Source organism: Rhinatrema bivittatum, chromosome 5, assembly GCF_901001135.1.
Source record: "Rhinatrema bivittatum chromosome 5, aRhiBiv1.1, whole genome shotgun sequence".
Lineage (NCBI taxonomy): Eukaryota > Metazoa > Chordata > Amphibia > Gymnophiona > Rhinatrematidae > Rhinatrema > Rhinatrema bivittatum.
In genome coordinates this window covers 319793392-319807464 of record NC_042619.1, presented here as the reverse complement: position 1 = coordinate 319807464, position 14073 = coordinate 319793392, and the positions used below count along the sequence as shown (strand labels likewise).

Below are 14073 nucleotides of genomic sequence, written 5' to 3'. Positions count from 1 at the left end.
TGATTTTAAGACCCAAACCCTAGTTATGGTGCTGAAATTCATTCAGAGAGGCTCTCCGAGTAAGGACGCCAAAGCGGTTTATTAAATTAGCATTATAAACTAATCAAGACTTTTTTTTTTTTGTTTCCAGGAAAAAAATAAATCTGTTCTGTGCTTCTGTTTTCACATTAAGCCAAGCAAATACATAATTCTCAGCATAGGAATTTCCTTGGTTTGCTTTCTAGAAAGGGAGAAAAACTTGAGGGATTTTTAGATGTCATCCTCTCAACAATACGAATCAAACAACATGCAGTGAGTGAGTTGAAGGGACATTTCTGGTGTGATCAATGCACTACTTGCCCCTTCACTTTAGCATCCAGTCCATATATCCTTGGAATAATAAAACTTATTCACTTCATTTCAGATGTGATTGTCACACAGTGGGGTTATATACACGACTGTATATCCCTGCAAATTGCTGTCTGTGGGAAAATGCTTCATCCTACTAAAATCTGAATTTCTGAGCATAGAAGCTGTATTAAGAACAATGGTTAGTAATCTCCTCCGGGACAGCATTAGCAACAACACACAATCCATGCATTTCCCCCACTACAGACGTAGAGACACACAGATCTTTGCTTTTAATTCGTAGAGAACACCTTTAGATTTTTTAATTGGAATCAACTGGCCTTAACCAAGAGAAAGATAGATAAGTGTTCCTCTTGTAAAGCACTGAGATTCCAGGGTAATAAGAGAAAGCCTATACTCTTATTTTTATGACAGGTGATTTAACGCTCAGTCTCCAATTGGCTTTTACAACATGGGTAAGCCCACAGATTTTGGGGAAACTAGCTTGGTTTCCCCTGCTCTCTGGCACTGATTGGATATTGACTGTCAGGTGACCAAGCCTGCCATTTTTTTTAATGCACTGTTTGTCTGGAATCGACTGGTCTTAATCAGGTGACAGAAGGGTAGGTGTTCTTGTCCCAGTGCAGTGGGATTTCAGTGTTATATGATAAAACCCATACTTTGGATTGAGAAATGGGGCAGCTCCAGAAGATCTTTAAATTTAATTTTTGATTGACTCTTACAGCATGAGAGAGCCTGTAAATTTTGAACTTGCCTGCAAGCCGATTGGGTACGGATTATCAGATGACTAACCCTACCATTTTACAATGAACTTTAAGCACGCGACTCCTCTACAGATGCTGTAGAGAGGAGCAGTTTTCTAGCAATTTGTGAGGGAACAGCTCAAATTGCCTTTCAAGACCTTAATAAAGGTGAACTGGTAAAATGGGCCTGAATGTATTTTTTGAAGTACGGTACTTTGACAAAAAAGTGTTTTTTTTTTATGTTTTTTAAAGTTCCATTTAATCGGTTTTCTTAGCAGCCAAGATTATTTTGCATTATTTTGTTATATTTATTTTTCTGTTTCAAAACACAGTGTTAAAAGTTTTTGTTGATAGTAGTTTTGTCATGGGATTAGACAGATGCAGCCTTTGAATTTTTGAAGGTCTGATGCCCCCCAAGAAGCAGTCGATGAGGCAAAACACAGCCAGTGGCTGGGTCATGAATGTTTGAACTTATTTATCAGGCTTTTTCAGGACAATACCCATATTTTGCACTAACTCATATGGTTTGGAAAGTTTTTGTATTGAAGACAGAGTGACAAGAAAAAAGAAAAAAAGAGAAATCTGTATGTTTGATCACACGGCATACTATCCACCACAAAAAATGTAAAAAACAGGTTCTCCTTATCTTAGCTATTCTTAATAAAACCTACCATCAAAGTAAATTTAAACAGTGAGAACCCTACAGCAGGCAGGCATCACTGATAAGATAAAAAACAAAAATAAGCCAAAAAAATAGCCAGTAAAACAGGTGACTATCCCCATTATCCTCCAAAAACAAGCATCTTTGGAGAAACTGTAAATTAAAATAACCATGTTTTTAATAACCCTTGGAATGTCCTAATTGTAGTTGCTTTTGCTGTGATATTATCTAATAAAAGATCCCCTTACAGATTCCAGCACAACCTAGCCATCTGTCAAAGAGTGACGGGAAAAAGAAAAAATATGCTGTGCTCCATTGACAGGAGCCATGTCTGAGTGCATCTCACATCAATTAGCAGAAGCAAATAGCTCTACCTGCATCCCCTGCCCTCCGGACTCAGATCCACGTCTCTCAGAGGTCAAAGGTCCATGATCCACTAAAGTAGTTCTGTCATTAGTACCTTGGTCTCCATCCATCAACTAGATTGTAATCTCCACAGAGCAGGACATTTGCCATGTTTAAAACAGTGCTGTATTCACCTTCTAATGCGACATAAAATGCTTAGTTGCACAGCTCATACCCACATTTCTAAGCATGTGTCATTTATTTTATTTACAAAAGTTTCATATGTAGCTTCTGAGGTAATCACATACCCAAATTTCTCACCCTTCCTACTTACTGAGAAACTGAAGGGTAGTAAAGCATAGCGACACCTTCTACGCAAAGCAGGATGGCCAGGCCCCATGTCATCATGTGATAAAGCACAATGGTACTGAACAAAAACAAGAAAAGTGGGAAAAGTGTAAACATCTACCGCAATCTTCTATCCAAATTTTAGCACAAAACGCTTTGGCATTTGCAGTGAGATAACTCCAGAAGTGAAGTGAGTGTGTGTACGGTGCATATGCAAACAGAAGAGCTGATGTATAATAACCTTTGTTGGATCTGATTTACAGTGTGCAGTTCAAGTAGCTGTATTGGCCCTGGACATAAAACAGGAATTGCGATTATATATATTTTTTTGTTTGAAATATGTTGTAAGTCCATGACCTTTTGAGACCTCACTGGTACTAATTCAAATTGCAGAAGGTACCCGGTTTATCAAAGGCCAGAGGCATTGCTAGGTACCTAAAAGATCCGAGACACAGGCCCATAAGCCCTCCTCTCCCCTTGGCATTATGATAATTAACTCATCACGATCAACAGCTCCCCCCTCCCCCCCAGAACAATCCTGTAAAAACACAAAATTGGACATCACACCAAATATTAAATTGTCTCTATTCTATGTTCCCATGCAGCTGTCATCAGGGAATCATCCTATATAAACAGTGACAGGGAAGCCACCCAGTTAGTTCGATCCCAGAAAGGGGGGTCCCATGGCTCTCTCTCCACCCCAGTCTCTTACTTCCATCTAGAGAGACAGAAACCCTGCTCATAAAGCAGGAGGCACCCTTACAAACATTTTGCATCATTGTCACAAAATGCTGGGCGTGTATGGCAGTGGCATCTTCAGACAGAAGGAGCTCCTACGCAACAAAGAAACCCCGGCCAGTTTCAACCGAATAGTAAAACTGCCATTAAAATTATTCAATAAACTTCTCTTGGGAGTGAAGTCTGGGGTCTATACAGAAAAAGAGAGAATCCCAATATAAGCCCTGCATTCACAGATGTTCCCTGAAAAAGTGCAGAGCAGAACTAAGACACTTCTCCTTAACACTCACCAGAGGAAAATAATAACTTTAGAATTCCAGCTACATATTAGCACACCTCAGTAACACTGTGTATTATTTCAAAAACCTGCAAAAAAAAAATGTACTCCAAACCCACAGCAAACTAGCCATACCTTAACAAACTATCTTTGCCAAATTCAAAATAGTAACATTGCAAATACTACACCAGATCCTAAAACACCAATACACCTCCTTTTGGGAAAACAGAACAAATCAGGCTGCTATAGATCCCTACACAGAAATTACATGCTAGCAATCACACATGCAGAACACGGATAGACCTCGTCAAATACAGACCATAAAGTATAAACAGATATGTGCAGACAAAAACTGGACTGGAAACCATTATCTTGTATCCGAACAATGGAAAAAAAAAATCACCGTTCCTCGTTAAACATCAAATACAAACAAGAAATATAAAACATCAACCATGCCAATAAAAAGAATAGGTCAAATCAGCTAATAAACAGAACAATATCCAATCATTAAAAACATACAAAAATGTTTCAAAAATTGCCTAACACCAATAAAATATTTTAAAACAACAGACACATCAAAAACACCCAACAATTTAAAAATAAAACCCCATTCTCCATACCTGGAAATTTTAGATTTCCAGTCACACACACACACACACACACACACACACACACAGGCTCTCTCACTATCAAACTCACACATATGGGCATGCTCGACACACACAAATGCAGGCTCTCTCACAGGCAGTTTCTCTCTCACTCTTTCTCCCTCAATCACACACACACAGGCAGTATCATACATACAGACACTCTCTCACTCACACACGCACAAGCATTCTTTGGACCTCTCCCTCTTCCTCGGCTGCTGCCTGCACGGAAATGTTAGTGGCTCTCCAGGGTCTCTTTGACTGACGGCTGTATGTAGTCCCGCAGGGCCTCTTCTTCGACTGCCAGCTGCATGTGATTCTGCAGTGACTCTTCTTCAGCTGCCAGGAAATACCAGTGGCCTTGCAGGGTCTCTTCTGCTCTGCCAGTGGCTGAAGACACAGAAACTCAGGGAACCAAGGAAGAGATTTGGAACACGGGCTCCTTGTGCCCAGTGCTAATGATACTTCTGCTTTCACTCATGCTCTCTCTCTCACACACACACATACCCTCTTTCTCACAAACACACACACAGGCATTCTTTCTCAATCTCAAAATGACACACATGCACTCTCTGTCTGTCTCACACACACACATACAGTCTCTCACTCTCCACAGGCACTCGCTCTCACAAACACACAGGCAGTCTTTTTCGCATACACACAGGCACTCGCTCTCACATACACAGTTGCACACATAGGTACTCTCTCTCTCATTCACTCACAGAGAGACACACACACACACACACACATGCATACTCTGGAGCTCTCCCTCCTCCTCGGCAGCCAGCCGAATAGAAATGCCTGAGGTCCCGTTGGGCCTCTTCCTCACCTGCTGGCTGCATGTGGTCTCTCAGAGCCTCTTTTTCAGCCACCAGCTGCAGGGAAATGCCAGCGGCCCCACAGAGCCTCCTCTGCTTCACCGGCAGCTGAAGACCAGGAGTGCTAGCGATGCCCTTGATCCAAGGCTCTGTCACATTCTGGGTCTATAGAAGCCCTGCAAAGTGTCAGACTTTTGCTGCATTGTGCTCACTTGGTGATGAATGCACACTAAGGAGTAGCCATACTACACGGTAACAACCACATGATGCAATTTAGGATTTCCCTCTTGTTTCAGCATTCCTGGACAGTACGGGCTGCTTCTTCCATTCTTTGCTTATGGCAGTCACAGGATTTAGGTCCCCTAAATAAGTAGAGGTGGTCAGGTGACTCTGTAAACACTCTGGATGTTTTGTTCCAGCCCCATTTATCCCAGTCTCATTGCAAAGCATCTTCAAAGAGCAGGGTTTTTTGCCTCAGGCAGAACAGCTGGACAACAAATCCCAGCCTGCGGGATGATAGGGCAAAACCCAAGACTCGAATAAAACGTCCCTGTGTTCACAGAGGTCCTTTGGTCATCCTATTATTTCTTTTTTTTGGGGGGGGGGGGGCAGCAATTTCCTCCTGCTCCTTTTTTGCACTTCCAGCTCAGCTGAAAGCGGGGCTCTGATTTGGTGCCACGACCTTTCATTGGCAACCACCCAAGGTTGGCCGGGGGGAGGGGGAGGGGTGGCTGCCCAGAACCCTCTAATCGTGGACCCTAAATCCGGCCACCAGCGGTCACCATTACTCGATGATTATGACTCCTTCCCTCCCTCCCTTCCTCTCCAGGGCACTCTGAACGCTTGCTCCACAGCCTCCCCCATCCCTGCCCAATCCGGGGAGCTGAAAGCCTGCGGTGGAAATCGAACCCAGGTCCCTCTGCACGGCATTGCCACTAAGCCGCCGGGCTAGCCCTGGTCACCTTATTCCCAGCCGGCTGCCTACTGTAGAAATAACATGAAATGGGGGGGATTTGTTTGCCCGTGCTATAAAGAAAAGAGATGTTGTAGGGAGATCGTTATGGAATGCCCGGACCGGCGAGTATGCAACTGGATTTTTCCAGTAAAAGAAAGATGCGTTTCCAACATCGGTACCTTAATCCTGCTGATCTTCTAACCACCAAATAGGCATCCACAGCATAACAGAACAACCACCAGAAACTGGCGCTATAAAACAACTGTATCCATATCTGCAGAAGAAAACATAATTATTACAATAAAATATAACATTTATCCCAATCTGTTATCCATTGATATGTACTGATGCTACCTCACTGTAACTTCTTTACACATTATGGTATCACAATAAAGTGAGGAGAGCACTGTACAGGGCTCATGTATCTAGCTACTAGCACAACTTTGCCTTGATGACAACTCCAGTTTAACAACTCTGCATTTCCATTTAGGATACTCTTCCACCTCAGCCTGCACATTTGAAACTTCTGGAATATGCAAGCAGCCACACAGAGGGGCCTGGTGGCACATATCTTCTGAGATCCACAGGAAAGAATTTACCGAAATAAACTGAGTCACAGGGGAAATAGACACTTGCTTGGGGAAATCCTGAAAGTCAATAGGCAAAGGTCACATTCCAGGATTTGCTTTCATTACAAGACTGCACCTTTTTATGTCACCCTTCCTCAGCTGGGATTTGAGCTGGGAACCTCTTCTGCTACTGAAGCTAAAGTATTATAGACTAAGAGGCCTATCTACTAAAGGGTGCTAATGCCTTAATATATGTTAAATGCTATTAACATGTGTTAAGTCAGCATTAATGCTAAATTTTTCCATCCACATGCAAGTAGTATTGTATGCAAATGCATGGATAGCAGCTCAATAATATTCCCAAGGGTTACCACAAACCCTGTATAACAGGGATTCTCAGGACACACCTAGCCAGTCAGGGTTGCAGGATATCTAAAATGAACATGCATATGATAGATCTGCATACGCATCTATCTCATGTATATTCGTTGTGGATAGCCTGGAAACCCGACTGGCTAGGTGTGCCCTGAGGACTGGATTGATAACCACTGGTGGACAGCACAGGCTAGTGAACAGGCTTCCCCACCACAGAGGTGGAGACAGATCTTTGCTTTTGATTCATAGAGAACATCATTGGATTTTTTTTTTTTTTTAACTGGAAAGCTTGGAACCATCTGATCTTAATAAGAAGTATTGATCTCCTCTACTGCAGGAGGTGTAGTTATTACATTAACCTTCTGCAGCCAATATAAGGCCTGATATGGGGTGAAGAAATCAACCCCTTCCCCCTCCCCCCCAACTGGACTTCACTTCTCCATTTAGCATCAAAGGCCACCCAGGCCGATGACGACACCCAACAAAAGACCCCCCCCCCCCATGGTGCCATTCAATGCCACTCTCCAACCCCATTCAAGTCTGAGTCACTGGACCAGACTCCTCTTCCCCAATGCATTCACTCCTTCCAGATAGGTAATCCCAGCTATCCCACTGGAAACTGTCCAAACGATGATGGGGGCAGAGGGCACCACTACGTCTGGCCCCAGTGACTCTGAATTAAAAAATGATGCTGAATGATCTCGCAGAACTGCATGAGGTCACCCAGTGCCATGTTTTTTATTCAGCGACAGTGGTGCTGTCTGTGGCTATCCTTATTTAGACAACTTCCATTGAGGTAGGCAGGGCAGTTAACTAGCTGGGAGGAGGGAAAGAGACATGGGTCAACTGGGCTGGCAAGCACCTTGGATCTTGAATAGGGGGTGGTGGGGGGGGGAGGGGAAGACAGGAAGTTCAAGCCAGTAACCCAGTGGCACCTTGATAGTGACTCGGGAATTGTAGAAGGGAGAGGAGGAACTTTGGCCCAGAGGGACCTCTGAAGTTCACCAGGCGGCCAGCGAGGAAATCTTCAGCCTGGAAGAACCTTTTAATTAATCGAGCATCGAAATCACAGCTATGTCATTTTGATGTCATTTAGCAAATTGGTTCCTGAAACATAGGAAAATAGAGAATCTGTGTTTAACCGGTATGGATGTATGCTAAATTGAAATTTTGGGTGAATAATATGCTGAATATTCAAGTCCTCACATAGGAATCACACAGAGTAGTACATCAAGCATGTGGGTAGATGTTCTACTCTATATGGCATATCCCAGTATTTAGCTGTTTAGACTATTATGTTTAGAAGTAAGAGATGGGAGATTAAAGGTGTGCAGTCATTTGAAAATAACATGAAAACATCAATAACATTTTGGAGTTTCATTTCATGTCATTTTCAAATCAAAATGACAGAAACAACCCCCCAGAATTTTGTGTGTGTTTTGGTATTAGTGGGCACCAAATGGTTTTAGTGCATGCTAGATGTTTTAGCATCGCTAAAACCAAAACCAAAACAAAAAAACTGAAATGAAAAAATGACATGAAACCAAAGGTTTTGTAGTGCATGACCCAGTGAGGGATAGAAGGACCTGGGAGTTGGATTAAGTAAGGGAGCTTTTATAGGTATTTATCAAGAGTAGGACGATAACAGAAACCAACTTGGATAAGGTTGGGTAGCCAATAATCAGTAAGCTTCTACAGCTGGCAGCCGAGCTATATCCTTGACATTGTAAATCAGAATAACTGGACCAAATGATCTTTATCTGCCTTCATCTACAGTGTCACTATGTTATTCATATTCAGTGCATAAATATCTTATCTACACTTGTATATCAGATTGTGTAAGTCCTCTGATTTGAGCTCATTTAAAAAAAATGGGAGGCAGCAGTCTGCTAGAATGGCAACAGATCCAAAAAGTACCCTGGCCAGGCTGTTGTACTGCTGTTTTACTATTTCGCACCTCCAAACATTTTTCTGTTTATATTTCTCCTTTTCCTGTTGAGAAAAGAGGGATACAGGCTCCCTAATGCCCAGCAGAGAGCCCCAGTGATCAACTCCCCACATTAGCATCAGATATTTGCCAGTAACTGGAGTCAGATTTCCCAAGTCCAACACCCCCTAGTGGAAGGTAGCGGGAAGAGCACACATTGCTACCTGTTCTTGTGGCCAGTTAAGTTGAAAAATTTAAAGTTAGCCATATTACAGATTGCTTTCTGGTGATTTTCTTCTGCATTTCATGCTTTGAAATCTCTCTCTATTTCTCCAAGTATTGATATTGCTAGTCAGTATTAAGTAGCTGTGTTTGTTCATTTAAGAAAGGCTGGTATCTACAGTCGTACATAGGAGACTCGTGAACAAAATGAGAAGCTTGGGAGTGGGTGCCAAGGTAGTAGCGTGGATTGCAAACTGGTTGAGTGACAGGAGACAGCGGGTAATGGTAAATGGAATCTACTTTGAAGAAAGAGCGGTGTTAAGCAGAGTGCCACAGGGATCGGTTTTGGGACAGGTTCTGTTCAATATCTTTGTGAGCAATCGGGCGGAAAGGATAAAAGGTAACATTTGTCTATTTACAGATGATACAAAGTAGAGAGAATGAAAAGTGATTTAAGAAAGCTTGAAGAGTGGTCGAAGATTTGGCAGCTGGGATTCAATGCCAAGAAGTGCAGAGTCAATCATTTGGGGTGCAGCAATCCAAAAGAGCTTTATGTGATGGGCGATGAAAGACTAACGCGCACGGACTGGGAGAGGGACCTTGGTATGATAGTGTCTGATGATCTGATAGCAGTGAAGCAATGTGACAAGGTGATAGCTAAAGCCAGAAGAATGCTGGGCTGCATAGAGAGAGGAATAACCAGTAAGAAAAAGAGAGGTGATAGTGCCCTTGTACAGGTCCTTGGTGAGGCCTCACTTGGAGTATTGTGCTCAGTACTGGTGCCGTATCTCAAAAAGGATAAAGTCAGGATAGAGGCGGTCCAAAGAAGAGCGACCAAAATTGTGAGGGGTCAGCATGGGAAGACTTATGAGGAGAGGCTGAAGGATCTGAATATGTACACCCTGGAAGAGAGGAGGTGCAGGGGAGATACGATACAGACCTTCAGATAGGTTTTAATGATGAAAGGTTTTAATGATGCACAATTGTCAAACCTTTCCATTGGAAAGAAAACAACAGAACTAGAGGTCATGAAATGAAACTCCAGGGAGGACAACTCAGAACCGATGTCAGCAAATATTTCTTCACAGAGAGGGTGGTGGATGCCTGGAATGTCCTTCCGGAGGAGGAGGTGAAGACGAAAACAGTGAAGGAATTCAAAGGGGCATGGGATAAACACTGTGGATCCCTAAAGGCTAAAGGATGGAAATGAAGAAAAGAGTGCATTGAGTAACTTGCTGGTGTGGCAGTTGCTACCTTTAACAAATAAGCATTCATACTGTTAATGCAACTCCATCATTGCCTCCTGCTTCAGTGGCAGGGAGAAAAGGGGAATTGGATTCAGACAGCAACCAAAGAAGGCCCCGACTTTCACGGTTTGGGGAACAAATAAACATGGGGGTAACTTGCTGATGTGGCTTTTACTACCCTTAATCACTAAGCCTGATACTTTTGATGCAGCTCCATCATTGCTCTCTGCTTCCACGGGAAGGGTTAAGGGAAAATGGATTGGCCCTGACCCTGGGAAACTGATAAGCACGAGGGTAACCTGCACAGTGGAGCAGATACTAGCATAAGCTTGCTGGGCAGACTGGGTGGATCATTTGGTCCTTTTCTGCTGTCGTTTCTATATAATCAAGAGTTGTTACTTTTAGAAAATGGAATTTGAAATGAAAATTAGAAAAAACAAAAATTCACAACTTCCAGGAACTCCCACGGTCACAAAATACTTACCAGAAGAGTCAGATGCCTGGCGGAAATGCACCATTTTATAAACATGATCACAAAAGCTTTGAAGAGCTCAAGTCACCCTTGCCCAGGCATTCTGATTTCATAATCGCACAACATCTTTCTTTGGACTGGAGGAAAGGAGACGAGAAGGTGGAAGCGTTGCTGCTCCATGCTGGGACCATGAGGCCAAGAATGAACCAGAAAGGAGGAAGAAAGCGACTATACCTACCGCACTCCCCACACAGAAGGCAGAGGGCCACACGTCCGTCCCGTTCAAGGCCGAGGTGTTGCTGGTGAAGCCTGGGGCCCCCAGCCATGCAGAAGATCTTGTAATTATACCTAAAGGGAAACAAGCAGAGTCTCACACTGCAGTGCACCTCTCTTGCTGTTATCACCTCTTTAAGACTTGTCCTTGCTGCCACGTAGCGCTCCTGGATCTCAGTGAAAGAATTCATTACGAAAGCTTGCATAACACAAGAAAGTCAAAGTACTAGCAGCAATACTTTATTAATTTATTTTATAAAAATCAGTTGGCTGTTAAGCCTTCAAAAATAGCTCATATCCCCTTGACTCCTGATTTAACAAGGAGTGTAGCACACACACACAAAAAAAAAACACGTGCACAAATTATCACTCCTCCATGCAAATCCCATGTTAATCAAGGCATTAGCTATTACTCCCCAATGCAGAGAGGTGTGTCGGCTCAACTCTGGAAAAACGCATGTTTAACCTTGGAAATTTAACTCCTGGCCAGAAGTAGAGTAAACTGGGCCGGTGCTTCCATTAGGCAAGCTAGGCGGTTGCCTAGAGCAACAGTTCCCAACCGATGTGTCACGCACCCGCTGCTCTTCCCCCCCCCTTTCACCTCAGCGAGACAAGCACTGCTGCCATTCCTGCCCGGGCTATCAGCACATTCAAGCCCTGAAGGGGGAATGGCAGCAGTGTTTGTGGATGCTGGCAACAGGAACGTGACTTTTTCTTCTTCCCGCTTCTAAGGCCCGGAAGAGGAAGTGATGTTTACCAGGCACGCGGGAAGAAGAAAAGGCCATGCCTCCATGCTGCTGCTGCAGAAATTGCATCCCAAGGCTCTCCCGGGCCCCTCTACACTCAGTTTGCCTGTGCTGCGATCATCGCGGCACAGAGCAGTCAGTTGAGAATGTGGCTGCCGCGATTTCCTGCCACGCGGCTGTTGGGGAAAGCCGTCCATCAGCTGAAGATCGAAGCTGGCTGGTCACTTTGCCAGGGGCTGCAGGAGTACGGTGCCGCTGCCCCCCCCCCCATCCATCCTGGCCTGGTTATGACCTCCCCTTCTCTCGCCAGCGCAACACCAGCAAGAAAACATAAAAATAATAATCAAATTGCAAAAAAATAAAAGGTTGGGGTGGGGAGAAGAAAAAGCATAGCATTACATTCTAGGCTGACTGCTCTGTGCCGTGATAGAAGCACAAGCAATCAGCTGAGTGCTGCCTTCTTACCACTGCGGGGTGGGAAGGTCGCTCCTGCTGCAGTTTCTAGCCTGTCAGGACTCTGCTTTTAATAGCAGCATACCGGCTACCTTGTGCTGTGGGTGAGGGTGGGGGGGGAGAGTGAGTGAGACAGAGAGAGTGAGCCAGCATGTGTGATATGATAGAGGTCTTTAAGATCATGAGAGGTCTTGAACGAGTAGATGTGACTCGGTTATTTACACTTTTGAATAATAGAAGGACTAGGGGGCATTCCATGAAGTTAGTAAGTAGCACATTTAAGACTAATCGGAGAAAATTCTTTTTCACTCAGCGCACAATAAAGCTCTGGAATTTGTTGCCAGAGAAGGTAGTTAATGCAGTTAGTGTAGCTGGGTTCAAAAAAGGTTTGGATAAGTTCTTGGAGGAGAAGTCCATTAATGGCTATTAATCAATTATACTTAGGGAATAGCCACTGCTATTAATTGCATCAGTAGCATGGGTGCTTCTTAGTGTTTGGGTAATTGCCAGGTTCTTGTGGCCTGGTTTTTGGCCTCTGTTGGAAACAGGATGCTGGGCTTGATGGACACTTGGTCTGTCCCAGCATGGCAATTTCTTATGTTCTTAAGTGTATGAGAGAATGTGTGTGTGTGTGTAAGTAAGAGAGAAAACGTGTGAGAGCAAGAACTACTCAGGAAAGTCACTGGTGGGTGTGAGAGAAAGAGAGATTGGTCAGGGAGGTGACTGGTGTGTGTGAGAGAGAGAAAGTGTGTGTGTGTGTGTGTGTAATAGATTAGTTATGGGCCCTAAGCAAGAAGAACGCGAGGACAGAGCTTCAGCAGCCCTTGCTGCTGTTGCACCCGGTTGCAGACAGCTGCAACCTCTCATGCTCACCTCTTTTTTTCCTGCATCGTCAATCATTGGGAGAATGGCGGCCTCCACCAACCAATGCCGACTTCCCCGGCATCCCTGGGACAGTGTGGGCACTGCCAACCACCATCTTACTTCTGGCATCATCTAGGCGCGCGCGCAGGGCCTCCTTATGTATACGTCATGGCGGGAATCTCGGGGGCGGATCATGGCGCGTATCTGCTAGTGTACCTATACTGACTAGCCCATTGCTAATACGAGTTAGCAAGGAGTTCTCTCACTTGTTAAATCCGCTCTAACTTGGATCTTCTGTTCCAGATTCTGCTCCTGGCATTCGGATGCTCCGAGTACCCGCTCCTCAGGGGCTCTTCCTCGTCTTGGCTATCCGCTCCTCGGAGGGCCTTCCTGCCTAGGACTTCATGACCTGCTCCTCGGGTATCTCTGCTGGGACTTCCTTGGTGAGTACATTCTCTATCCACCTCACTGAAGATTCCACAGTGTACCCTGTTCCTCGGGCCACGACCGTTCTTCAGCCTATCTACGCTACTCATCCTGAGCCTCAAGATATCGCTCCACCAATACAAATTCTACGGCCTGGTTCCTGTTTCACAGACCTCTGTCTCCTTGGCATCTTTAGTACAATTTCCTCGGCATACCCCGCGCTGTGGGCCACTACCAGATCTTCGTATCTACATCATCATCTTGACTACTGTATTTGTTCAAGAACTGTGTTTATTACATTTCCCGTTCCTCAGGTTATGTACTATCTTTCTCCCTAATAAAGTCTCTATTGCAGCTGTGTCTTACGATGCTGAGACCACGCCCACCAATGGTGAGGCCCACGGGGCTCCTCCCTGTGGGTGGAGACATCTATCACCTCGGCCCGGGGTTCACAACTTCATCAAAATCATAACAGCTGCTTCTGGTATGTGCTATAGGCCTACAAGGGAAACGAGTAGGAGAGTTACTGGAGAAGGTAAGTAAAAGTGGCTTTTTAAGTTACTTTCTTGATTGACTGCCATTTTAATTATTGGGTATTATGTGATGTGTCTGCTGTTAG

The 14073-nt window shown here is 44.3% G+C and overlaps 1 protein-coding gene across 3 annotated transcripts in view; it reads right to left on the bottom strand.

Annotated features, from left to right (window-relative positions):
* Positions 1-14073, bottom strand: part of GPR143 (G protein-coupled receptor 143) — a 65189-nt gene that overhangs the window by 39601 nt on the left and 11515 nt on the right. For 2 of the 3 annotated variants that reach the window (XM_029604369.1, XM_029604367.1), the window contains exons 2-4: positions 10931-11040; positions 6060-6154; positions 2432-2524 (exon numbers count right to left, since the gene is read on the bottom strand). In XM_029604369.1, the coding sequence (XP_029460229.1) occupies positions 2432-2524; positions 6060-6154; positions 10931-11040 (298 nt within the window). The remainder of the gene's footprint in view (positions 1-2431; positions 2525-6059; positions 6155-10930; positions 11041-14073) is intronic. The other variant, XM_029604370.1, reaches the window with a different exon arrangement.